Source organism: Oryctolagus cuniculus, chromosome 13 (genome assembly GCF_051225735.1).
Source record: "Oryctolagus cuniculus isolate XC-2025 breed Fujian yellow rabbit chromosome 13, ASM5122573v1, whole genome shotgun sequence".
NCBI classification, from domain to species: Eukaryota; Metazoa; Chordata; class Mammalia; order Lagomorpha; family Leporidae; genus Oryctolagus; species Oryctolagus cuniculus.
In genome coordinates, this window is record NC_142879.1 from 22,898,136 (window position 1) to 22,922,905 (window position 24,770).

Here is a 24,770-nt window from a genome sequence, read left to right on the forward strand (position 1 = left end):
AGGAAGGCAGCTTGGCCCTGCCCCTTATGCTGCCCACGAGCACCCCTCCTGTCACCCCGAGTGTCAAACTGTCTCCCCAAAAGGCAAGTGGATCAAGTGTTGCAGAAACGTGTCTAGTGTAAGCTGTTCCTGACGCGGGGGAAAAAGCAGAGCCACTGCTGGGCCCTTATGGGCACTGACTGTTCGCTAAAAATCCAGGGGTGGGCGTGGCTGGATTCTCTTCCCTCCCTGAAGCCTTTTCCAAAGGCCCTGTGCGTCCAGGGCAGCTTAGGAACGGGGGACGGAAGTTTCCTCAGAGCATGAGACAAAGCCACCAGGCCCCAAGTCCCTTCTCAGTGCCCGTGGCCATTGTCCCCAGGGACGCAGCCCAGCAGCCCCGGGCACTGCCTCCGCGTGGGCACAAAGGGCACCACCTGCCCTCTCCGCCCAGCCCGGCCGCCCGAGCCACTTCCCAGGGCTGGCCCAGGCTCCCCGGGGGGATGCTCTTTCATGACTCTCCCCAGGGTGTTCCTGTAGCTGGGCCCGGGCAGCGGGAGAGGGGGAGGCCATTGTTGGCATCCTGGGACTGATTCACTGCCTGCTCAGAGTTTCCCCACCCCCAGAGGAAGCCATCGGCCTTAGGAGACTTCCTTCTGCAACCCTGGGCATCCCGAAGCAGAGGAGAATGGATCTGCTCTGCTCCCGTGACTCCCTGCAGAACCCAGACAGCTGCTGTTCTCGCGTCCTTTCCCAACACCTGGCCTGCTCCAGCTGCTTTCTCTCTTTTGAGTCCTCTGTGGTGTGAGCCCTGTTTCTGGCTTGTCCTTCCAGCCTGAGATGCTGTTCCCAGCTCACCCCTCTCCTCCCCGTCTTCCTCTGCTCTTGACTCTCCTGGATCCTGAACCTCCCCAAATATCTCGTTAGTGCCAGGCCTTGGGAAAAGTCAGCCTGACTCACCCCAAGCTTGGCATCACACTTTGTGCTTGTGCCCCAAAGTGCAAGAGGGTCACTGGCTCCCCTGGAGCCTGGGAGGAGCTGCCCCCAGTGCTCTGGCCCTCCCTTCCCCTGGAAGCTTCGGGGACCTCCTGTTCATCTTGCCTGGGACATTTGCCGTCTGAGGTCTGAGCGGGGGCTCTCTCTCCCCGCCACAGCCCCAGGGCGGTGCATCCCTGGACAGTACAACAGAGGGCACACAGAGACGAGGTCACCCAGGACTTTGGATTTCCCCCAGGTCGCCTGCTTCCAGAGCTGGGCTGGCTGGGCTCCCTCCAAAGCAAAGGAGACAGGCATAGCTCTGCATCCGGGAATGTGGCTGCAAAGCATGCCCCAGCCAAGTGCACTGTGGGCTCCCCAGCCCACTGCCACCAGGGCCTCTCTATTTCACTGCACTGGGATCAAAGCCGGAGACCCGGGAGGGCTCAGGCACCACGACGCCCTGGAGAAGGAAGAAACAGTCGGGGCTGCGGCTGGGGCTGGGGCAGGGCCTGGGGCTGGCTGCTCCCGGGGTGTTTTGTTGGTTGCTAAGACTTCTGATTCCCAAATAACAGCCTTGGCCCATCTGTGTCGGCTCTGTTTTCGGAGGAGGCTGCTGACTGCTGACAGCTGCATGGGCTGCCTGCCCGACCCGAATGCCTGGACGTCCCCCCACCCCGCCTCTGTGCTCCTTGCCCAAGGAAGCCTTTGACTGTGGCTCTTGGCTCGGCCCTGTCTGACCTGACAGTCAGCTCTCTGCTTGGTCTGTGGTCCAGGTTCAAAGTCTGGGGGCGGGGGAGAGGCTGGGGTGGGTGTGTGGGGCTCCTGGGAGATGGTGGTTTCCCCGCTGCTGGCGGACATGAGGAGGTGACCTCTGGGAAGAGCCCTGTCTACGGGGCGTTCTGCCTGCTGCCTCCTCAAAGCTGCAATGCCAGGTTCCTAGTGAGGCCGTCAGAGACCAAGTGTGCGGTGAAACCCGTGAGGTCAGTGGGCTCCTGTACAAGTGGGAAGGATGGGATTCAAGCCACACGGGCTCGGGACTTGACGCAGGTGGCCTGGGGACTCTCCAGGACATGTGTATGCTCCATGTTCTGGGAGCCTCGCACCCCCCAGCCCTGGCAGACAACTGGCTGCCCTGGACCTCCCAGGGGCCCTGCTGCGCCCCCCATCACCCCATAGCTCTTGGCCTCTCGGGGGTGGGGAGGGCTGTGCCTCCCACGGCGCTCCCCTGGGGGTTACCAGTTGCTCTTCCAGGTGTGCCGCACGTCTGTGTCGTGGATGCTATGCCGGTCGGCCTGCTCATCCAGGAAGTCAAACATGTACTTGATGGCCAAGGGGAGGGCGCTGCCCCGGTGCACAGTACTGAACAAGGTCTCGAACAAGTCGTCCACGAACTTCTGCAGGGTGCCCTGGGGAGAGGTGGGGGAGGGGCGTGAGCAGGGGCCAGCAGGCAGCAGTCTGCACACCAGAGGCTGCCTCGCACCTATCCTACCTTGGAAACTGGCCTGCAGTGTGTGGCCTTGCAGGGGTGGGGCAAGGGTGGGGCAGGGGAGTGGTCAGGGTGTCAGGGAGGCAGGAGACCGAGTGGGCCTGGAATCCCTGGGAAGAGCCTCTCTGGCCTCACACACACTCATGACTGTGTCCACCCCAGAGAAAACAGGAAGTGCCCGGAGTCCAGGCTCAGCTGGGAAGAGGGCATGGGTGGGCAGCTGGATCAGGAGAGGGTGTCTGGGGACCAAGCTGGAGGACTGGTGCCTCCTGGGGTGGTGTGAAGGGACTTAAGACAGAGTGGCCTGGGGCCAGTGGTATCCGCAGCGTGGCCTGCGGGAAGAGGGCCCAGCTTCAGGGCACCAGGCGTGGCCCCGATCCAGAGGGCCTTGGAGGGTTTCTGGGACAGGGCAAAGACTGGGCCCAGGTCCCACCGTGGTCTCCAGGCCCATTGCTGAGGGCTGGCCAAACCTCCAGCCCCCCGGCCCCTGCTGTCTCTTTGTTGGTCTCTAATTGCTGGGTACATTAGGCAGGGGTAAAGTGGAGAGCGGGTCTCAGAGGTTGTTCGTGGGCTGCTCTGGGAACAAGGTCATGAATTGGGGGCCATTGTGTTGGCATTTCAGCGGCACTGTTACGGGGTCACTGATGGGGGCATGACTTGACACTGCGCACGGCCTGGTAAGTACAGGCCGCATGGCCGCTGTGCTCACAGCCCCGCCATGTCGGCTGCGGGAGAGGTTGGAAGACGCTGCCCTACACCCAGCAATGGTTGGCTTCGATGGGATGGGTGGGGGCAGGGGAGCCCGCAGGATTGGCTTTTGTGCTTTCCCTCCCATGAACGGGGTAGAAAAGGCACTGATGGTAGAGGCTGGCTTATCCATGCAGCTGTCACTAGCAAAAAAAAAAAAAAAAAAAAAAAAAAATACAAAAAACAAAACCAATACCTTACCAGGGTAAAAAGTCAGAGAGCCACTCCTCTGACTGCCGTGGGAGTCCCGAGGGGCGGGCAGAAAGCAGTGGTGTGGCCGCTGTTTTTGCCACAGAGAACCACATGGCCTGACCCTCCGGAGGCCCCGGAGAGCTCGCTAGCTCATCTCAATGGGTGTCGGTGGAGAGCAGACTCCATGACGCTGTGCCCAGGGCAGGATGCACCCCTGGGAGCAAGCCCCGGGGGGCCTGGGCGGAGCAGGAATTACCTTGGTGGCCAGCAGCCGCGTCAGGTAGATCTCCGACACCATCTTGCTGCCCCGGTCCCCCTCCTTCTGGTCCCCATGGTCGTGGTTCTTCACCAGGTGCCACACCTTGACCCCGCTCTCCAGGTCGGGGGTGATCATCGGGGCGCGGGACCGCAGGCTGTCGGGACTGCCTGTGTACCTGAAGGAGGAGTCTGAGCAGAAGGGGGCGGTGCAGGGCTGTGAGTGACAGAGTCCATCATCCCTGCTGGTAGATCCTTCCAGAAAGCCCCCCCCACCCCCCACCCCCCGCCTGCTGCATCCACTCAGAACCAACTCGATTCCACTGGAAGGGTCCTTGGAACCTCATAGTTGGTGGATTACTTTAGGGGTCCATGGTCAGCATTGAATACAGGAGCCAAAGTCCTTTTTCAGGAACAGGATTTAGCAATTCTGAGCTGGACTCTAGGGAATGTGGGGGACACCCCCTGTCTACTGCTTCCAGCAGTGAATGGCCAACAGGTGATGCATCACCTGGACACTGTTGCAAGTGCTTTAACAGAAAAATCTGGCCTCTGAGGAGCTGTGAACTAGAACGCCCCCCTTGGGTTTATGCTTGGGGCCTGGGATGCAGCCCTTCCCTAGGTGCTTCTTGGAGCTGCCCTGTTCAGTGGTGCGGTGCCCTTGAGCTGGGCGGCCCAGACAAAACAGAGCAAGAGAGGGAGGCGTGGTGACCGCACTGCCCAGTGGGTGCTCCAGGGTGAAGACGGCTGACTGCGCTGTCCAAGCTGGGACCCAGTTTGGAGGAAAAGGAGGCACTGTTCATAATTCAGCCAGGACAACAGGCACAAACGGCAGATGGGAGCCCCTCATCCAGGCGTCTCCCTGGTCCGGGCCCCTCCAACTCCCTCACCAGGCCTGGGATCTCAAGGGAAGGACAGATGGTGCCCCCTGCTCCCCAGCTCCGAGGAGACATGCGCCTCTGGACACGGCTGGGCGATGGAAGAAACGGGCATGTGCCTCTGACTGGGGCAGGCCGCGGCAAGGGCGTGCGGCTGCTGGCAGGGTGGCGAGCAGGCCCTGCGGTCCTCACCGTATCTACTGATGGACGTCCGGGAGATGCTGGCAGAGGCAGGGATGTTGTAGGAAGAGGTCTGCTTGGGGACCAGAGCCACCACCGACCTGTCGGACACCTGAGGAGGGTGCGGAAGGAAGATCAGGAATGAATGTGGGTGTCCTGGCAAGCGGAATAGTCCAGGATGCCCAGAGGGTCATGGAACGCAAAACAGCAAGGAATTTAAGAGAACTAGAAACAAGCATCACCGCTTTTATAAAAGTGGGGCTAGAGCTACACTGTGAGTCTGCTAGTCCTTGTCACTAGTGGCCACTCAGCACCTGCAGCACAGTTAAACTGAGATGTGCTGTAACTGTACAATACACCCGGATTTCAATGACTTAATAGGAATAAAAGTATCAGCTCTCTCATTAATAATCTTTATACTGAGGGCATATTGAAATGCCAATTGTTTTAGACCAAGTGGGTTAAATAAAATAAAGTGTTCACACGACTCTCACCTGCTTATGTTTTTTTTTTTTAAATATGGCTAGTGACAAATTTAAAGCTATACACGTGACTTGCGTGACTGACTCCCACTGGGCAGAGCTGGGCTGGATGTGGCCTCAGACGCCTTCGGAGCTGTGGCTAATTATTCCCATTTTACAGATGCAGAAACAGAAGTGGAGGGAGGCTGAGCCACATCTTCTGAGCACATGCTGGAGCCCATTTGTAGCCACATCTCTCGGAGCCCAGAGAACACGCTCTTCTCATTACGGATCCTAATGGGGGATTTTATGTCAAGTCACACGGTTGGAAGCTATTTCCCCTTTGCTCTGCTTTCTTCCTTGCCTGGGTCCTAGCAGGCCTGGGCCACCTTGAAGAGCTCCCCCAAATGGGCAGCTGCCCTTGAGGACTCAAAGAGGAAGACGGAAGGTGTCTCGACCACCTGGCGCACAGGTGTCCAGCCTTAGCCCCCAGCCTGCAGCGAGAGGGCTGACAAATGAGGAGCCATATTGAAGACATTTGGGGCCATTTTGATTTAAGATCGCCCCCCATCCAATAAAAATGGAGAATCCCCAGAATTGTGGCGATCCAATTAAATCCCTAACGCAGAGGGAATAAAACAGCTATAATAATGTTATGGGCCATAAACCATTCCTATTAAACCATTTTTTATTTTAACAATTTTTATGAACTTTATAAGTTTGATTTATAGCTGCACCAGTCATAAAACCATCTTTCTGGGTCTTAAATTGTCAGTCCCTCTCTCCCACCAAAAAAGAATTAAATGTTGGGAAGTCAAACTATAAATGAACATTAGTGCTAACGAGATTCCCTGATAGCTGGTTTTAGTGGTGGTGTTTAATTTTACCCTCCCCATAAATCTGCAGGAGCCAGGGAAGTTTTTGAAGATCGCTTTGTTAATTAAGATTATGCGGATTTTCTCCTGTAGGGGCTCCAAGAACCTTTGACTCTGGGGAGGGGAACGAGAGGGCAGCACTCCGACCTGACGACCTAGGGCTCTAGGGTCCTGTGCTGCAAGTGCCGTGGGCTGCGGTCCTTCCCAGGCCGGGCAGCCCTCGCTCTGGTCAGCAGTTGGCACCATCAGCACCAGGTTTGGGAGGGAGGGGGAAACTCTCCATGCCTGACTTTCAGGAATTCTCCTTATACTGAGCAGCCCAGAAATGATCCTGGCAGGGCCAGAGGCTTCCACTGCCAGGGACAACTGGGTCTGCTACCATGTCTGGTTTCTCGTCCTCCAAAGGGAGAGTGGCAAAGTGGCTCAAATGGCCGCCGTTCTACTCAGCTCCAGGTCATGTCACTAAGCAAGTCTGAGCTTCAGATGCCTGGCCGGGTCTGGCCTTGGCGCGGCCACTTCCCAGCTCCGTGCCTCAGTGGTCTCATCTGTCCGTGGAGACAGTAACTGGCTCTGGGTCTGTTGTGAGGATTAAAGGAGTTAGGACAACGCAGGCCGAGGTGGGCCCTCCATGAGGCTGGTGATGGAGCTGGGGCTGTGAGCGTCTCCCAGCTCCTCACTGTCTCCCCACGGGAGGAATGCCGTGTACTGTCCCCTGTCACTCAGGGCTGGCGTTGTGGGAAGTGCCTGGCGTTCGGCACAGCTCAGTAAATATTTGAGGAATGAATGAATACATGAATGATGAATGACATCAGGGAGTTGAAAGCGCTTTGTATGAATATGATGAGCAGCGTAGGAGAGAGTACGCCGCTCTCTGATTGGGAGGCCCTGGATGGACAGCCCAGGGACCCGCGCTGGGGCGCTGGAGGCAGCAGGAGCTGTGCGGGATCTGGGCGGCCCGGGCTGTTCTCTTTTGCACTTGCTCATTCAGCTCTAAGTGGTTCATTACAATGGTTCTGCTGGATGAATTACGCACCAGGTGAAGGGGGATGGGCTGTGTGTATGGCATTAACAGGAAGTGATTATTGTAACCCCTTGCGTGCAGACACACATCCTGGACACCTCGGTCCTTCCTAACCCTTCCAGCCGCCCTCACGGAGTCAGGCGAGCTAGGCTGTCTCCATTTTCCTGATGAGGGGTCTGAGGTCCACAGATTTAAGTCACCCCAGTGATGGGAAGCACGGGTTCAAATACAGCTCCCAAAGCCTTTTCTGCTCCCATTACAACACCCCACTCCATCCGGGCCAGCGGGCCAGGCAGGGTATCAGCCGGGAGAGAGGCGGGCCAGTGAGGGGGACGGGGCTTGGAGAGGAGCATGGTGGAGAGTCCCCGGCGCCTCTAGCTTCCCTTGAGCACCAGTGGCCTGGTCTGGTTGTCGGCAGCGTGCTTGTGAGTGCAGCCTGCTGGGCCCTCTGTACACCTGCCAGCCCCTCCGCTCGCCTCCCTGCGTGAGGCAGGGACGGAGGAGGAGATTACTAATCAGACCATCCCATGGGCCTCGCAGCCTGAGGCGCTTCCTCTGGTTGGTTTAATTTCCCTCGGTGTCTCTCATTTCCAGTTTCTATTTTAGTATTTTTCCTGAATCTCAACCTGTCTACCTGTGCTTAATCTTCCAGAGACCCCCAGCTGGGAGCGGTGTCCACGGGAGGGAGGCAGAGGTGGCAATGGTTGCCTCCCGGATCTCATGTTCCTTGCCTGGGAGTATTTTGCCTGCTCGTTCAGTGTCTGCCCAGGTGCTAATCCCTTTGCCTACTGCAGTTAATCTCTTCCACACACCTGCAGGGAGCAGCGAGCACCACGAGCCCCATTTTGCAGGTGAGAAGAAAGACAGCCTACAGCCCGTGTGTTTTTCCCAAGGATACCCGGTAGTCAGTGGGAGAAGCTTAGACCTGAGACATGGCTAGCCCGTTCCCTGCTGTGCTGCAGGTCAGCTGGGTAGGCTGCATTAGTGCAACGCCCCACGGGGACCGTGCCAGGCACCCCACAGTAGCTTTTCCTGCAGAGGTAGACATGTTCACACCAGGTGGGAATGCCTAGGTCTTAGCCCACAGCACCTGTATCTCTTTGGGGGGGGGGTGGAGTTGGGATACAACAATTGTCCAAGGGCCCCCAGGGATTCTGATGGGTCACTGCTCTAGGATCAAGGACGGGCAGGAAAGAGAAGAAAACGACTCCTGGGCTTCTTAAAGCAAGGCTTGGAGGCAAGGGAACACTCTGGGAAGTCCAGGGTCCCTAGCATGAAGCCCCTGCCCTCAAGGGCAGCCAGACCCTCACCTGGTAGTGCATCAGCGTGTTGAGCCGCTTCCAGTCGCCCTCGATCTTGGTGGTGATGTCCTCATCTTGCAGCACCACCCTTGCGATCCGGCCTTGGCGCCACTCTGGGGGGAGGGGGAGGTGCAGGCAGCACCGTGAGATGGGTAGGGGCTGTGACCCAGGGCCTCCCAGCCCTGCCTCTCTAGGGACCTGCAACCTGGCTCCCCTGAGTGGCTGCACTGATAAACTTGGAGACATGAAGGCCCCCTGGGGTCAAGGCAGTGGGTGGAGAGGGCAGAGAAGGAGGGCGAGGGGCCTCCCCAGGGACAGCCACACCTGAGCAGGCAGTGCCCAGAGGGAGGGAGGAGGATTTCATGTGCCCTCACCTGGCCAGGACCTAGGCAGGCTCCCAGGAGGGGCTGTGTGCAGGGCCACCTCCCACGGCCTGAGTGTTCTCCAGGAAGCCCTGTCCACCCTTGCCCTCAGCCGCCAAGGCCAGGCTTCCTACCCAAGTCCATGTCCACAGCCCTGGGCCGCTGAGAGTAGGGCACGTTCTTATACACGGCGTCCAGGATCTTCTCCTTGACCTGCGTGATGGTGTCGCAGTTCAGCACCTTCACGGGGATCTCCGGGCTGTTCTCGTTGTCAGGGTTCACGCAGTTCAGGATCTGCCAGCGGGTGCAGAGGGTGAGCGGGGCCACAGAGCATGGGGCGCTTGGGGGGGCAGGGCAGAGGGGTCAAGCCTCCGATTCTGCTGTTGCCCTGGGTCCGCCCTCCTTAGGGGAGACAGGGGCACCCCTCTGGTCTTTCTGGGCCTCAGTGTCTCTCTCCTTCCTGCCATCTGTCAGACAGCAGCCCGAGTCATCGTGCCCACCTCTTCTTTCTCAGAGAACCAGGCCTCTCCTTTCTAGTCCCTGGATGGCATCCAGGAGACTGTAGCCCCAGGCTGAGGCACCCACTGGGGTTCAAGATGGTTCCAGATATATCAGGGCTGCCTCCCTCCTCCCCGGAGCTTCAGCCATGAGTCAGTGCAGTCCCACATTTCCCTTAATGCTGGTCACCCTGTCCCTAACGGGGGGTGACCACTCTTCTCCCCCAACAGTATCTAGGTAAACTGAGGCACAGAGCCCACCCAGCATGGCCTTTGGGTTTGGTCTGCCCTCGCATCGGTCCCTTGGGCAGCCTCTGTGGTCAGGAGGGTGAGCGCCCTGAGCTCCAGCCCCCTCACCAGGGTCTTGTAGTCGATCTGCTGCCGGATGAGCTTGTCCTCGCTCAGGGAGTAGCGCGCCTCGCCCGTGATGGCGTCGATGGGCCCCTTCTCCATCTGCTGCTTGATGGCGCAGTACAGCATGAAGAGCGGCTCCCCGGCACACTCCTGCGGGCATGGATGGGGCGCTGAAGGCACGGCCTCCCGGGGCTGCCCTGCCCTTACGGCCTCTGCCCCTTGGAGTCCAGGTAGGCAGGAGAGTGGGATGCGGTCCCCACACAGCCCCGATGGACAGGGTCTCAGAGAGGGCGGGGTCCCAACAGCCTGATGGACAGGTCTCAGAGGGCGGGGTCCCCACAGTCCTGATGGACAGGGTCTCCGAGAGGGCGGGGTCCCCACAGCCCTGATGGACAGGGTCTCAGAGAGGGTGGGGTCCCCACAGCCCTGATGGACAGGGTCTCAGAGAGGGCGGGGTCCCTACAGCCCCAATGGACAGGGTACAGCCCTGATGGACAGGGTCTCAGAGAGGGCGGGGTCCCCACAGCCCTGATGGACAGGTCTCAGAGAGGGCGGGTCCCCACAGCCCTGATGGACAGGTCTCAGAGAGGGCGGGTCCCCACAGCCTGATGGACAGGTCTCAGAGAGGGCGGGGTCCCCACAGCCTGATGGACAGGGTCTCAGAGAGGGCGGGGTCCCCACAGCCTGATGGACAGGGTCTCAGAGAGGGCGGGGTCCCCACAGCCTGATGGACAGGTCTCAGAGAGGGCGGGTCCCACAGCCTGATGGACAGGGTCTCAGAGAGGGCGGGTCCCCACAGCCTGATGGACAGGTCTCAGAGAGGGCGGGTCCCACAGCCTGATGGACAGGTCTCAGAGAGGGCGGGTCCCACAGCCTGATGGACAGGTCTCAGAGAGGGCGGGTCCCACAGCCTGATGGACAGGTCTCAGAGCAGCAGCCCCTGCCTCTTGCTCTGAAGCCCGGCCTGTCTCCCCCTTCTCACCTTTAGGAACTTGTGCAGGAGGAAGGCAAACCAGTTGGTCAGCATCTTCTCAGCCACAGACTCCGTCCTGGGAGAGGGAGGAGGAGGAGGCACTGGGCGTTATGGAGGGGTCTCGCGGGTGGGCCTGGGCTTGTGTGGGCTGTGGCCCAGGGGACCCACAGCCAGTGAAAGAACCCAGGGTCCTGGGCTGACTCCACCAGCAACTAGAAGCATGACCTTGGCTGGGTGGCTCCCTCTGGGCCTCAGTTTCCACGCAGATGGAGCGGTTGGCCCCTTGTTCCTGCTGCCCTGCCAACTTTGGCTGTGCCTGAGCCCGGCCCAGATACCCATCCCACGTGGCAGTCTCCCCACCCTCTCTGTCTCAGGGTAATGAATTGCTGTTTTCCTGTCCCTCCGGGACTCTCCACCTGCCCTAGCACTCTGGCTTGCATATCTGGAAGGCTCCTGGGAGCTGCCCCTCCATGAATTCAGAATCAGGCTGCCTTGAGTTCAAATCTTGTCTCTACCAGGTACTGGCTGATGACCTTGGGCAACTCACGTAACCTCTCTGGGCTCAGTGTCTCCATCCCTAAATGGGGACAGTAGTAACACTGCCTACCCCACATGGTCGTCCTCAGGTTCAATGGGTTAATATAGGAAAAGTGCTGAGAACGGTGCCTGGTGCCTGCCCCCTACCCATGCCCAGCATGATGTGAATATTAGTTGCTGTCATTGTTGGCCTGGGGACTTTTGGTCGAGAGCCACCTCCCCCAACCCAGGCTGGAGAAGAAAGAAGGGCGCCCCGCTGCCTTCCCTCCGCGGGGGTGTGTGTGGGACTCCCAGGGGGCATTTTAACTCCCTGCACGTGGTGCAAATTACACCCTCCTTGTGCAGTCAATCCCAGGCATTTGCCAGGGCCCCTCAGAGGCCTGGGCCTGGGAGAGAGTGACAATGGCAGAAAATTGCAGCTTTCTTGCCCGGCCCCTCCCAGCACCCTCTCCCTGCATTGTGCCTGAGATTAGCTCTAATTTAAATACAACAGTTCTTAATGAGAGTTTCTAATGCTCCCATTGGCTCTCATAAAACAAAACCGCTCCTCCTCCCTCCTCACCCGCCTGGGACCTGGGGCGCGGGAGCCAGAGACCTGGCCTGCAGAAGGCTACAGAGGAGCAGATCCGGGTGCAGCATCCCGACCCCTGCTGCCCAGAGGACCCTAGAGCTGTGGGGCGGGTGGGCGGAGCAGATGCCAAGGGCTCCAGCTCTCTCCCCTGTGGGGAAACACGGTGTGCAGTAGAAGCTGGGTAGGCAGCACCACATCTCTACAGTGCTAAGGGGCAGAATCTTCTGGAAGAGTGGGAACGTTCTCTGTGCAGTCCCATGTGGTGGATGCCAGCCACAGGTGTGTGGTCAGTGTGATGGGGGAACTGAGGCTGCCATTGTATTTCATTTTAATTGACAGCTACACGTGGCTACTGTGTACGTGGCTACTGTACGTGGCTAGTCTGCACCACTGGCCGGAGACACAGAGCAAGCAGGTGGCCAAGCTGCGGTTCCGGCTGAGGGGCAAGCCCAGGCCAGTGGTCCTCCATCACACTTGCCCGGCTCAGACACTGCCAGGGCTGGGGGAGGTCAGGCCCCACCCTGGGGAGACAGGAGGGCGTGGCCAGCCCTGGGCCCTGGGGGATGCCCCCCCATTGCCGCGCTCGGTCCAGGGCAGACCTGCGCAGCAGCAGCTTGGGGTGGTTCTTGTTCTCCAGGTTCTTGTCGATGAGGTCGGAGAGCAGCTGCTTGAGCACGTCGGTGGCGTACTCCAGGCGGCCCTGCAGGCCGGTCATGATGAGCGAGGCCACGTTGCCGCGGTCGCGCATGGAGAAGCTGCGCTGGAGCTCCAGCGTGCGGATGAAGGTGAGCAGGAAGACCTTGTTGTTGATGAGCTGCGCGAAGAGCTTCAGGGCCTTCTCCACGTGCTGCTGCCCGTTCCCCTGCACCTGCGGTGGGCGGGGCTCCCTCAGAGCCGGCGTTGGTGGCCTCCCCACCCACCCCAGACTCTCACAGACGGCCCCTGCTGTGGGACCCTCTCCAGGAGGCCCACTCCATCTGGGAGTGGGGAGGAGACGCCAGGGACACACACAGAGACCCATCGGACTCCTGTATAGTAGTCGCCCCAATCTCCCTGGCCCCAATTCAGCGTCTTTAGTAACACAAACTAACAAGCCTCGCGGAATCCCATGCCTTTCTCTAAGCCACCTGAAATCCATTTCAGAATGAGGCAGGATCTTAGTTAATTAATTCAGTCATTAATTAAACAATGACAAACAACGAGTCTTGTCTTGGAATCACCCCAAAGAGCCCAGGTGCCCCCTCAGCCGACCTCCTCCACGGTGGCTTTGCTGCATCAAGCCCCGGCCCACCTCCCCGCCAGCACCCCTGCTGTTGCTCGGGCCCTCTCGGGAACCCCTGGGGGGCAGGGCGGGGGAGGCGGTCCTTACCTCCAGCTCCCGCAGCACGGGGTGGTCCTCGATGCCGGGGAATAGGACGCGCATGGCGTAGGTGCGGTAGTCCAGGTAGGGGATCCCTGAGCGGTCCAGGTCGCTGGTCAGCTCATTAATGTCTGTCTGGAGCTCAGCAAAAGCTGTAAGTAGGGACAGGGAGGTTCAGGGCAGCCCAGCTGGGGAGGAGCTGGGGAAGTGGAGAGGTTTAGGGTCTGTGATGCAGAGACGGGGTGGTGGACGGGGTGGCTAGAGGGGTGTTTTGGGGGTGGGGTGGGGCCAGAATCCTAGGCTGCTGTTTTTTAGGTGGTGGAAAGATGGGTGGCTTTTCTATCCTTTTCTCCTCTATGTTTTATCTAATTTTACTTTCTACATAGATAGGAGAAAAAGGCACAGTAACATGACGAGCCATTCAGTAAAGGCCCTGCAGGTCCTGGAAGCAGCTGGCAGCTGTGGCTGAGCAGTCGAGCAAGAACCAGAGTGGCCCATGGCTGCCGCTCCCCAAGCAAGGGAGAGATCAGATGCAAAGACCTCAGGTGCCCTGGTCCTCCAACCAGGGTCCGGCAGGCGAGCGAGGCTGGGTGACACAGGGCTCTGCAGGCTTCCCTCCCCTGGGAGCTGGGCCTGGCTTCCCGTGCCCGCCCCTCCCAAACTCGCCAGCTGTGGCCCCATGGGGGAGCCTCTGCCCACGCGCCCAGCCCAGCTTCCCACCTCATGCAGCACATGGCCTGCTTCCGATGTTTGCAGCAAAAGGAGAAATGTTTTGATGCCTGATTGAGATGTTTACCCAGAGAGTCCTCATCCCTGTACACCAGGTACCTCGTCACCTCATGGCTGTGGTTGTGTGGGCGATGGGAAAAAACACAATTTCCATCCCACACACGGCCAGGGCCAAGGACGCCAGCTAGCACTCAGCCAGTGGCTCTGACAGAAAGCAAAGGCGAGGCAGTGGGCGTGGAGGCACGTCAGAGCTCCCCTGCCTCTCCTGCTGCCAGCCCCACATGCTGCTGGGACCACCACGCAAGAGGCAGGGGCCCCATGCCCCCATCGGGGGAGTCTGCAGCCTGAGACACTGTGGGCCTGGGAGACCCTGAGACAGACGGAGGGACTCGGCCAGGTTGGGGGTTGAGGGGCTGGCATTGCGACACAGCAGGCTGACCCGCCACCTGCATCTCACATCAGAGCACCACTTTGGACCCAACGCCCTGGCAACGGGCCTAGGAAGTCAGCAGGAGATGGCCCAAGGACTTGAGCCCCTGTCACTCATGTGGGAGACCCAGATGGAGTTCCCGGCCCAGCCTGGGCTGTTACTAACAGGGTTGAGTCAGGGCAGAGGGACCTAACACAGCAGAGGGGTCCTTGGTTCTTACACGGTGGGCATTCTGCAGGGGACTCCTGGCCCTAGGGGCAAAGGAAGTTTCTAGAGAAACAAAAGTCCAAGTGGAAGGCAGCGGCTCAGCAGGGGAAGAGGGCAACAAGGCCCAGGCGCCTCAACTTACCTTCCTTGCACTCCAGGGCCACGCGGGACTCCAGGTTGTCCATCTGCATCTGCAGCCGCTTGAGCGTGAGGTCGTTCTCGCGCGACTTGCGCTTGTAGGCGATGAGCACAATGATGACGATGAAGAGGAGGAGGCTGCCGCCGGCCGCGATGCTGACGATGGCTGGCAGGGTCAGCAAGCTGTCTGAGACGACACTCACCGAGCCCGGCGAGAACACCATCCCGCCCACGTGAACCTGTGCATTGTACACACACAGACGCACGCAGATGCACACAGGTGCGCAGCCTGGGCGTGCCACCAACCCCGCACAGGGGGGAGGAAGGACGGGACAGACCACAGCCACGCAGGGCAGGTCTGCAGACGACGCGGCTTCCCGCCCTGGCGTCTGCTCTCCTTCCCCTAGGCGCTCAGCTTCTGCCCATTTTTAATGCAGGATGTGGAGGTGAGGAGAGCCCGGCTGCGGTAGACTGGGCGTGCGCAGTGAGGAGGACAAAGGGGTGGGGTAACAGGTGGGAGAGGGGCTCACTCACCATGACCTTGTGCTGCCCGGTGAGGTTGGGAGGCTCGCAGAGGAGCTGTGTCTCGGACACCGTGACTGCGCAAGGGGTCTCTCCGATCAGCACCGTGTAGTTGAGCTTGGCCCCGCCCGCGGCAGGAGGGCACAGGTTCTTGCCCTGCAGAGAGCATCAGTCTCAAGCGGAAGCATTGGCACCCGTCTCCCAAGGGTAACTGCCTGCTTGCCAAGAGACCGAGGGGCCGGGGAAGGGCTGCAGGGCACACACCGACAGGCACGCCCTGGCAGGTTTCCTTCGGAGGGGACTTCTACACAGCCATGGTTTACAGAGAAAGAGGGGACCACGGTGGCGGGGTTGGAGGGAGAAAGAAAGTGACGAGGAGAGTGGGAAAGAGGCAGGGGAGACAAAATGGCAAGCAAGGGATGTGGGGTGTGAGGACAGCAGCAGGGCGAGAGGACACTGGGATGGGTTGTGCCAGGGCTCTGTGGCTGCTGCACACACGGGGCAGGTTTCTGTGGCCACAGATGCAAGCAGTAGGTAGAAACAGTTGTACCTGACACAGTGGAACCCTGGATCCCAAAGCCCACTAGAACAAACAGCAACACTCAGAAGTACTTTTCCTAAGAATCCCAAATGCAGAACACAGGGCTGGATGAGTCCCTATCTGCAAACGAGCGCCACCTATAGGATGATGGCGGCTTTGCGAGCCCACAAGCACAGCAAGGAGGAGCAGAGAGAGGCGGGCACCAGGAGCCCCCACTGCCCCTGGCCGGCACCCACCCTGCACACACGCCTACCTTCAGGATGATGGGCGAGCCCGGCTTTTGGTCCAGGACGCCAGTAGGGCTGAGCAGTTCGAAGGTCGGGTTGGGGTAGTAGATGAACTTGGTGTCGTTGTAAATGAGCAGGGACTGGACGTTGTTAAAGACGAATCCAAACTCGTCCGGCCGCTCCACAGTGTCCAGGCCGGGCCGGTAGTCGGTGGTCAGAGAGGGCGCCAGGCAGGTGAGGGTGGTTGTGTTCACGACCTTACACACCTAAGAGCGCACAGAGCAGCACCCAGGCATCAAGCGTCTGGCGAGCCGAGGCTGTGCCCCCACTGCCCGCGGCCACCCTCTGATACTTTTGTCGCTGGGTCACTGACTTGGTGTTATTTGAAAGGACAGTGTAAAGGGAGATGCCTTGACATTCATTCCACCAGCACCGTGTGAGGCCCTCCGTGTGAGCCAGGCACTATGCTAAGGGCTGGGGCTGTAAGGTGAGAGCCACAGCCTGCACCCAGGGGCAGACACGATGGTGAGGGGGCCTGCCGAGTGCCTGGGCCACGGCACTGAGAAGCGAGCATGCATGGCTGTGAAAGCCGCTGGCTGGAATGTGTGTGCAAGAGGGTGGCCACGAGTGTGTGGGGCTTGGAGCAGAGTGACGGTGGGGCGGGGCGGGGGGTGCGGGTTGCGGGGATGGGGGATGCGGGGAAGCTTTTGCTTGGGCAAAATGAATAATGTAGAGTCTGAAGAAGGAGTAGGAGTAACCTAAGCCAAGACAGGGAGGGCAGAACAAGTCCCAGGCGGAAGGAACTGGAAAGGCTGGGTGTGGGGGAGCATGGGGCGTTTGGGCAAAAGTAGGACAGGAGCATCTGAGATGGGGTGTGTGTGTGTGTGCGTGTGTGTGTGTGTGTGAGTGTGTGTGAGTTCCTGACATCCCGGTGCTCTGAGCAGTCACTCAACTACAACCTGGCCAGGCCGCCCCTCCTCCCCCGCTAACTTGCGTGGCACCATTATCCCCTCCAGAGGTTTAGCTCTGGGGCTGTCCCAGGCGGCAGCCAGGCTGAAGAGCCGGCTCAAGGGTCCACTTAAGGCTTGGGAGGAAGACGCAGACTCCCAGCGGGCCCCGCCTCCTGGCTCCTGCCCGGCACAGCTCAGCCTCAGCCCCGGGAGCCAAGGGCATCTCCTAGGACTCGGGCTGCTCGAGTACACGCTGTTCTGGCAGAGCCGCACGCGTGTGTCTGGCCAACACACACACCACTCGGGCTTCATGCTCAGAACACAGACTGCGTGTGAAATTGCAAAGCAGCTGACACTTGCAGAGAGATTATGTCTAGGGATTACGTCAGAGCTTCGAGTCCAAAACTCAATTCTCCCTTTGCAGAGCCCGGTGGTGGTGGTGGTGAGGGTTTTAAGAATCTAAACCAAGGGACTGGCATTGTGGCGTAGTGGGTAAAGCTGCGGCCTGCGATGCTGGCATCCCATATATGCACTTTTTGTACCCTGGCTGCTCCATGTCCGATCCAGCTGCCTGCTAATGGCCTGAGAGAGCGATAGCACAAGTCCTTGGGCCCCTGCACCCACGTAGGAGACCCAGATGAAGCTCCTGGCTCCTGGCTTTGGCCTGGCACAGTCCTGGCTGTTGTGGCCATTTGAGGAGTGAACCAGCAGATGGAAGATCCCTTTCTCTCTGTCCCTCTCACCCCCGCCCCTCTCTGTAACTCTGCCTTTCAAATAAATAAATAAAGCTTTTTTAAAAAAATTAAAGCGAAGGGCTTGCCTGCTGTTCATTGTGGTGCAGTAGCCCCTTAGGAACCTAACACCTCTTTCTCGTTGCAAGTGGGGACACTGAGGCCCAGGGCCAGTAAGGGGGGCCTACAGGCAGGTGGGTAAGAGGCAGGGGTGCAATCCCAGGCCCACAGTGAGCGTCTCTCCCCGCCCCCATTACCCTCCCTGCTCGGTCACTTTCCCTAGACTGGGCGCCTCTGTGAATAAGCAAATCACTCCCAAACAACAGGCCTCTGTCTGCTTCCTGCCCAGGCTGCATCCGCACTTTCTTTGCCAAACATTCCTTTGGGTTTTCTGGCTTCTTTCTGGCCCTCCACTACCCTCTGCTATCCTTGGAGGCAGCCTGGAAACCTAGTGGGAGGGGCAGCCCCAGGTGGGCTGAGCAGGAGCCTGGCAGGTGAGCAGGGCTCTAGGGGCACAGCCGTTCCCTCTATCCCTCCCGAAGGCTGGTGCAGGGCAGAGGGTAAGAGCCTTCTGGCTGATGGCTGTGGCATTCCCACCTGCCTTTGCTCCAGGGAGGTCAGCAGGGAGCCGAGGACCCTGGCTCTCCACCAGGCAGAACTGTGACTTTGTCCCCTGAAACCTTGTGGTTCCGGTGCCTGCGGCTGGGGTAGGTGCTGGGGAGATTGTGCCGGGGGCTACAAGTGAGTCCTCACGACGGGGGAGGTGCCTGGGGCCTGCGCCGCTTTGAACTCCAGTATGGAGGAGGCCTTCCCAGCGCAGGTGGCTCCCGGAGGACAAAGGCTGCAGCCCTGGGTGCAGTCACAAACGCCCTCTCCAGCACTCTCCCCTCTGCACTCCAGATGTCTTGTGTTTTCTCTATTCCAATGCCTTGCTACTGGGGCCTTGCTGACTGGGAGGGGCTGCCCCCCAGAGCTGCACAGTGCCCTGTGAGTCTACAGCAAACCAGCCAAACTACACCCCACCCCCAAACCACCTCCTTTCACACTCTAGCTCCCTAGCCACAGGCTAGGCTGAATCAACCCAGGACCAGATAGCCGGGGACAGCTCTGATGTCCCAGCGCCCACCCAAATTACTCAAACCTGCTGGCCCTGCCTGTGTCCTGCTCCCTGTGGAGACCACACTTCTCCCTCTGCCCCTCCTGATCCCCATGGTATGGTGTTGTGCCTCCTTCCTATGAGATTGGGTCTGTGAATGTCACAAACCATGCTCAGGCCCTGCCAAACCTGAGCTCTCATTAAATAAACCTAGATGTCCAAACTTGTCCTTAATTTGCTTGTTGTTGTTGTTTGTTGTTTAATCCTTCCTGGCTGTAAGCTCACTCTTCCCAGTCCAGCAGCTCACCCTCTTGGGCATTTGCTGGAATCTGTGAGCTCCCAGGGGAAGTGGAGAGGGGGCACAGGCTCTCACCCAGGGACCAAGCGCTGCTTCTGGGAGAAGGAGGCAGGTGCTCGTGTAGCTCAAAGCATTGTGCCCACGGTGGGTACTGAAGGGGAGACATAGGAGCCCCGGGGTCTCTGCCGGCATCTCATCTGGTCTGCTAATGAAGAGTTCAGATGTCTGGCACTGGGCCTGGCCCAGACACCAGTCACCTTGCTGATGGGAGCCAGCCACTGATCCCTCTGGCTACACGGGGAGGGCGGAGGACCCGATGATCCCAAAGGCAAGCCGCATACACTCTGGCATTTTGTGACCTCTGGGTTTCTTAAGGAAGCCTCAAGCCTGGAAACATGTCAGGGATTAGAGGGGAGACACAACACCACTTCCTCATCTCCATCCTAACCCAGCCAGCACCTTGAAGGTCACAGCAGTACTAATAGTAATTCACTTAAAAAAGAATGGCCATAATAGCATCTTCTGGACTGTGATTATGAAGACAATAATGTTTCAGAAAATGTTGGCTGAAAAGAGTGAGATGGAGACATGAGAACAAGCTTAAAAATGTGTAACATTACTGGAGGTTCTGCTATTAGGATCTAGAGAACTTCTTCAAAAAGCACAAAAACCCATAGCGGAGGAAATCTGATGGCTTTGCACGGAGCAGGAAAGTGAAGGGTTGCCCCTGATTGTCTCAGTGAGGGGGTGGAATGAGCCGCCTGGTGACTGAGACTCGGCAGGTGCCAATCACAGGCTGCAGTGCTGTGGGTGAGGCAAGGCTGACTCCCAGCACTCGCAGCTCCGCGGAGGCGTTGAAAGACTTGGCGACACCTGCCCAGCTAACAGACGGCGCGGTCCTGCTTCCAGCGCAGAGACGTCTGAATCTGCAGCCAGAACGCGCTCATCTTCCTCGTATGCTGCTACTTCTTTTTATAAAAATAGACGGCATTTTAGATCTTCATTGTAGTATTATTTATTTAATTTGTGCGAAAGACAGGCAGAGAGACAGAGATGGGTAGAGATCTCCTGTAGCCTGTTTCACTCCTCAAATGCCTGCAACGGCCAGGGCTAGGTGAGGCTACAGCTGACACGAGGAACCCCATCTAGATCCCCCTCGCAGGTGGCAGGGACTCACCTGTTCGAGCCATCACCTGCTGGAAGCAGGAGTGGAGCTGGGACTTGGACACAAGCACTGTGATATGGGATGTGGGTCTCCTAAGTCATTTCTGAACCCCTGTGCCAAATGACCGCCCCTCTAACACTGCTTCCCATCGGACCTCCAAGCGAACCTGCCAGAAGCGAGAGCCCTTGTGTGCTGTCACAGGCTCAGCACTCTGACACACATCACCTCCTGACAAGAAGGGAGGCTATAATTAGAAAAATAAATCATCGTCGGGCTCAAGCAATTCAGGGCCACCATCCTGGGCTCAGTCTTGTCCCCCTGCAGTTCCCAGGTGCTCCAGTGTCTAACCCAGAGCTCACCAGAGTGCTGGGGTGGACCGACTGCTACTCACGTTGACAGATTCCTTGCCATTAAACTTGACCCGGATCCGCGGCTCCTGGATGACATCGAGGTTAAAGCCTGTGATGGTCAGGGGTGTGTGGCCACTGGGAGCAAACAGAGGTCGAGTTAGGTGGACAGCCCCTCCAACCTGGTGTTGTGAGCCTCACCCACCGGCCACTTTCTCAGGAGCCGCCCGTGGGCTGCAGCTGCAGCAGGTGGCGGCCAGGTGCATCTGCCTCACCTGGCAATGCTCCACTCGGGCTCAATGCGCTGGACCCGGGGGTCATCTATGTACTCGAACTGCAGATTGTTATCCACGCGGGCCCGGTCGACACTCACAGACACAGGAACGGGACCCAGGCCGTTGGACGACGGGGGTGAGACACACACAATCTCATTCATGGACCTCCTGTGGGGGAGACAGCAGGGGCACTGAGAAGAAAGGCGGAGGCAACAGGGGGTGTCAGCCGGCCTGAGAAGGGGCTGCCCTTGGCCTGAAGGGACCGCCTGTGGGGGTTCTGCTCTGCTTCACACTCCACGCTGCAGTACGTGCCCCACCCCCACCCCCTCTCCACCTGAGACCCAGCTCGATTCGGATTGGCAGGGGGCAAAGTGCAGGATGAGCTAGAGCTTGTGAGACCGGGACAGGACTCCATGGACCGTGGGCGAATTCCTTCCTCCTGGATTCTTCCAGAATCTGAGTGTTGAACCTCTGCTGACAGTCAACAAACATTCACTGAGTACCTGCTACACACATACAGTGGATGCACAGTCCTTGTCCCTGTGAAGTTCATGGAACAAGCGGGACATTATCTACCTGTAGATAACACTGGGCAGATTGGGTTCTCACCCGTGGGTTCTTACAGAATTATCTCAGGATTCTCTACATCTGCAGGACCTACAGGTGTGACTGGCAAACAGGTGTTCAACCTTTTCGAGCACAGGGCACGCCCTAGGTGTGAGTCTGCAGGCTTGCAGGGCCGAGGTCAGGCAACCTCCACATTTCTCAAGTCCTCATCAAGGGGATTGGACAGCGCCTGGGAGCCCTCTTCATCTGGTGTCCTCATGGCCCACGCTTCCAGTTAGTTTAGAGGTCTGCAGCCCCTCTGATACACGGGAACGAGCTAAGAAGTGCTTTGTACTTATTACAACAGCTGGAAGAGGGTCTGGGCCAGGGAAGCACCAATTCATGCAGCGGTGAGGGAGCTGGCCTGGGCACGAACAGGCAGGTGCCCCTGAGGTCCAGCCCGCTAGGCCACCTTCAAGTGCAGCTTACCCATAGAACTCGCAGGTCTGGTTGCCCAGGTATACTGCCACGCTGCTCCCGGCTCCGAGGTAGTGGCCGGTGATGGTCACCATGGTGCCTCCCGACTCTGGCCCTCGGATGGGGGTGAGTGACAGCACAGAAGGGTTCTTTGGAAGGAAGCAGAGAAAACACAGATCCCAGCTTAGAGCTTGCTCAAAGGGACGAACCAAGGCTGGACCTCAGGGCAGAAGGAGGCACCGTCGTCCAGGCTGCGGATGGAGGTACTGTGCCTGCCCTTCCCAATCCCGACACCCTCTCTGCTTGTTCTGGAGCCGACATCCATGTCTAAGAAGAGTCTCTGGGCCCGGCCAGGGCTGGGTCTCTGAATTAATTAACTCCCCAGAGAGTCTCCTGCTCATAACACGGAAGGGAAAGCAGAGGTGACACTGACTAATCTATCAATTAGTTTACAAATTGAGAACAATTTGAAAATGCTTCGCTACCTAGAGCCTGAACTGATTGTTTTGGCACAAAATCGATAGGGCTGGATAAAGCCTCCCTGCCTGGGCTGGGCCATGGACAGCCTAATGCCCTCCACTCAGGGCCCAGGCGCCTATGCTCCGGCCCTGTCCGAGCATGTGAAGGGCGCAGCAGGGTTCCTGGCACACAGAGCCGTGCATAAAGGTTAGGCTTGGCCTCTCTAGCCCTCGCTGGAGCAGCCCTGGCTGGGGCTCTCCAGCATGCCCATTAAAGTTGTAAAATGAAGCCTGAAGCTTAAAAGAAACATCTCAGCCTGAAATCCGGCAGCCGACCTAGGGCAGAAAGGCATTGCTTCCGCCTGGAGGCCAGTGGCGTGCAGGGAAGAGTGTGTCTCACTGGGCCTCCGCGCAGGCGGGAGCTGCAGTCTGCATCAGCCTCGCACTAGCTGCAGGCCCTAAGGCAAGATTTGGATCCTTCTGGCCTGTGCTCACCCCCAACGGAGGAGGGTGGGCAGGGTTCTCTCCCAAGCCCCGCACCCCTACAGTTCTCAGTCCATCTGGTCCTGCTGTATTTGCCTCTCCTGTGTCCTGGAGTAGGTTGGCTGCAGACAGGCTGTGGTTCTCTCCAAGCCGGGAGAGAAGAATACAAATAGAAAGTGGAGGTGCCAGGGCAAGAAGATGGGGGCTGGGGAACCCCAGACAAGCAGGAAAATGCTCGAGAGAGAAAAGAATTCCATGATCTAATGATTTTTTTCCCAAAACTCTTAGCAAGGCTGGTTTGACCCCATTTGCTAGTGCTAGTGCTTGTTTAATGAAATGCGTGACATGGCGATGGAGGTAAGAGGCAGAACAGGGGCCTCAGGGCCCCAGGAGGAAGTCATGGATCCAGGACGACTGCAGGCTCAAATGACCCGAGGGCCCGCGAAGCAAGCTATTGATGGAGGAGGAACTTCGTGTCAGCCTCCCAGAAGGCTTCCGTGGTCCTACCACTTGTGGCGTGAGTGGGAAGGAAAGACCTCAGGTGTGAGCGTGGGCATGCGTGTGTGTGACCGCCCCGACATGCAGGCAGGCTGGCTGTTGTGCCTCGCTCCCGAGGTCCTGTGCACAGACACGCCAGCTTCAGCGACTCTTCTAAACTCCCACTTAAAATATCCTTGGCAGAAAACAAAGCTCGTGCATAAATATAGACCCACTTAATGAGGCCCCTCGGGCGATGTATCCTCATTAGACTGGAATTAGAGGACGGTATCGTGCGGGCAAGACAGAGAGGCCCCTCCTGCCCCACGTCTGGGCTCTGCTTTCTAAGAAAGGCTCGACGCTGCCTTATTTAGAACCTTGACCCTGGCCTTCTGCAACTCCAGGATCTCCCCGCATTACACCCCAGAAAGACAGGTTTGCACAGCAGCGAGGCCAGAAATCCCCTTTGCTGGTCTCCTACATGGTCTGCAAGAAGCCTGGAGGGGCCTGGCTGGGGAGAGCTGTCTGCTGCCCTCCAGGGAGGAGCTGGTACAGATGAGTGCCCACGCTGGGCCCGGCCCCAGTACTCACCACAAAGGTGTACTGTTGATGAGACTTGGTCATGAACTCCGGCTTACACTCGCCAATGCACAGGCGCACGGGCCCAGAGGTGGTTCCCACGAGGGCGTGGCCCATCTCACAGACGATCCTGAGAACACAGCACAGCTTCAGGTGAGAGGCTTGGCAGGAGCTGCTGGCCTTGCTCACAGAGAATGAGTCAGCACAGTCTTGCCGTGGTGCTGGACCAAGACTCAGCACAAGCACCCAGCTAGCTGTGTGAAGCTGGGTAGATGCTTTCCCTCTCTGGGCTCCAGTCTTATCTAGGCAGCGCCAGGGCTGGACTGAGTCATGTCTGAAGCCCCGTGTGCCTGGAACGCACGCTGCTGCCCACTTCTGTGACCAAGCCTGTGGTTGTCCATGTCCCATGCAGTGCCCAACAACGGGCAGCACCCAGCACGTGCAGAATAAGCTGAGTGTCCAACAGAGAGGTCAGGGGCCACAGTTAGCTGGTGTCCTTTCCTCTGTGACAAGCCAACATTGCAACATTCCCTCCCCATCCCCTGAAAAAAACCAGAGCAGGTGCTGGCCTATTTGCCAAGCTGATTGCATTGTGGTTTGCTCCCTGCCACGAGTCGCGAAAAGGAGCTGGGTGATCCGGTGAGCTAGAGCTCAGAACGGGAGCTTCCAGCGAAGTGGGAGACGGAGTTCCTTGGCAGCCGGGATCAGTTCATTAGGCCAGCCATTGACACTGGACTCCCGCTTCATCAAGGGCTGTGTGCACTTAAGCTGGGGGGCGAGGCGGGGCCACGGCCCTGGATTGGGAGTCACAGGAGAGCTGGAGGGAGGCGGCGAGCCACGTGCTATCTGAAGCAGGCGGGATCGATACCCCCGGTGCCACCGCCCCAAGTATCCGAGATAAATCACACAAGCACATTTAGACACTGGCTGCCGTGGAGAGAGGGTGGGCAGCCGCAGGGCAGGGAGGGCTGGCAGAAACCTGGTTCTCGATGGGTACTTCTTGCCTGGAATTGCAGGGCCTGGGTTAGGTGGGAGAGACCCCCAGGCTCAGCTGCAAGGACTCCAGAATGGAGGGAAGGAAGAATCCTGC

The 24,770-nt window shown here is 58.6% G+C and overlaps 1 protein-coding gene and 1 long non-coding RNA gene across 2 annotated transcripts in view; one reads left to right on the forward strand and one right to left on the reverse strand.

Moving 5' to 3' along the window:
- Positions 1 to 24,770, reverse strand: part of PLXNA2 (plexin A2) — a 205,654-nt gene that overhangs the window by 8,339 nt on the left and 172,545 nt on the right. The window contains exons 14-29 of the mRNA XM_051821302.3: positions 23,693 to 23,810; positions 21,696 to 21,832; positions 20,661 to 20,828; positions 20,430 to 20,523; positions 15,825 to 16,064; positions 15,043 to 15,186; positions 14,513 to 14,747; positions 13,014 to 13,156; positions 12,244 to 12,512; positions 10,546 to 10,612; positions 9,567 to 9,713; positions 8,847 to 9,006; positions 8,360 to 8,463; positions 4,705 to 4,804; positions 3,636 to 3,826; positions 2,191 to 2,360 (exon numbers count right to left, since the gene is read on the reverse strand). Of these exons, the coding sequence (XP_051677262.1) occupies positions 2,191 to 2,360; positions 3,636 to 3,826; positions 4,705 to 4,804; positions 8,360 to 8,463; positions 8,847 to 9,006; positions 9,567 to 9,713; positions 10,546 to 10,612; positions 12,244 to 12,512; positions 13,014 to 13,156; positions 14,513 to 14,747; positions 15,043 to 15,186; positions 15,825 to 16,064; positions 20,430 to 20,523; positions 20,661 to 20,828; positions 21,696 to 21,832; positions 23,693 to 23,810 (2,487 nt within the window). The remainder of the gene's footprint in view (positions 1 to 2,190; positions 2,361 to 3,635; positions 3,827 to 4,704; positions 4,805 to 8,359; positions 8,464 to 8,846; positions 9,007 to 9,566; positions 9,714 to 10,545; positions 10,613 to 12,243; positions 12,513 to 13,013; positions 13,157 to 14,512; positions 14,748 to 15,042; positions 15,187 to 15,824; positions 16,065 to 20,429; positions 20,524 to 20,660; positions 20,829 to 21,695; positions 21,833 to 23,692; positions 23,811 to 24,770) is intronic.
- On the forward strand, positions 1,634 to 5,868 carry LOC149122519 (uncharacterized). The gene is made up of 2 exons (XR_016219592.1): positions 1,634 to 1,934; positions 5,335 to 5,868. It is a non-coding gene; the product is annotated as an uncharacterized LOC149122519 (long non-coding RNA).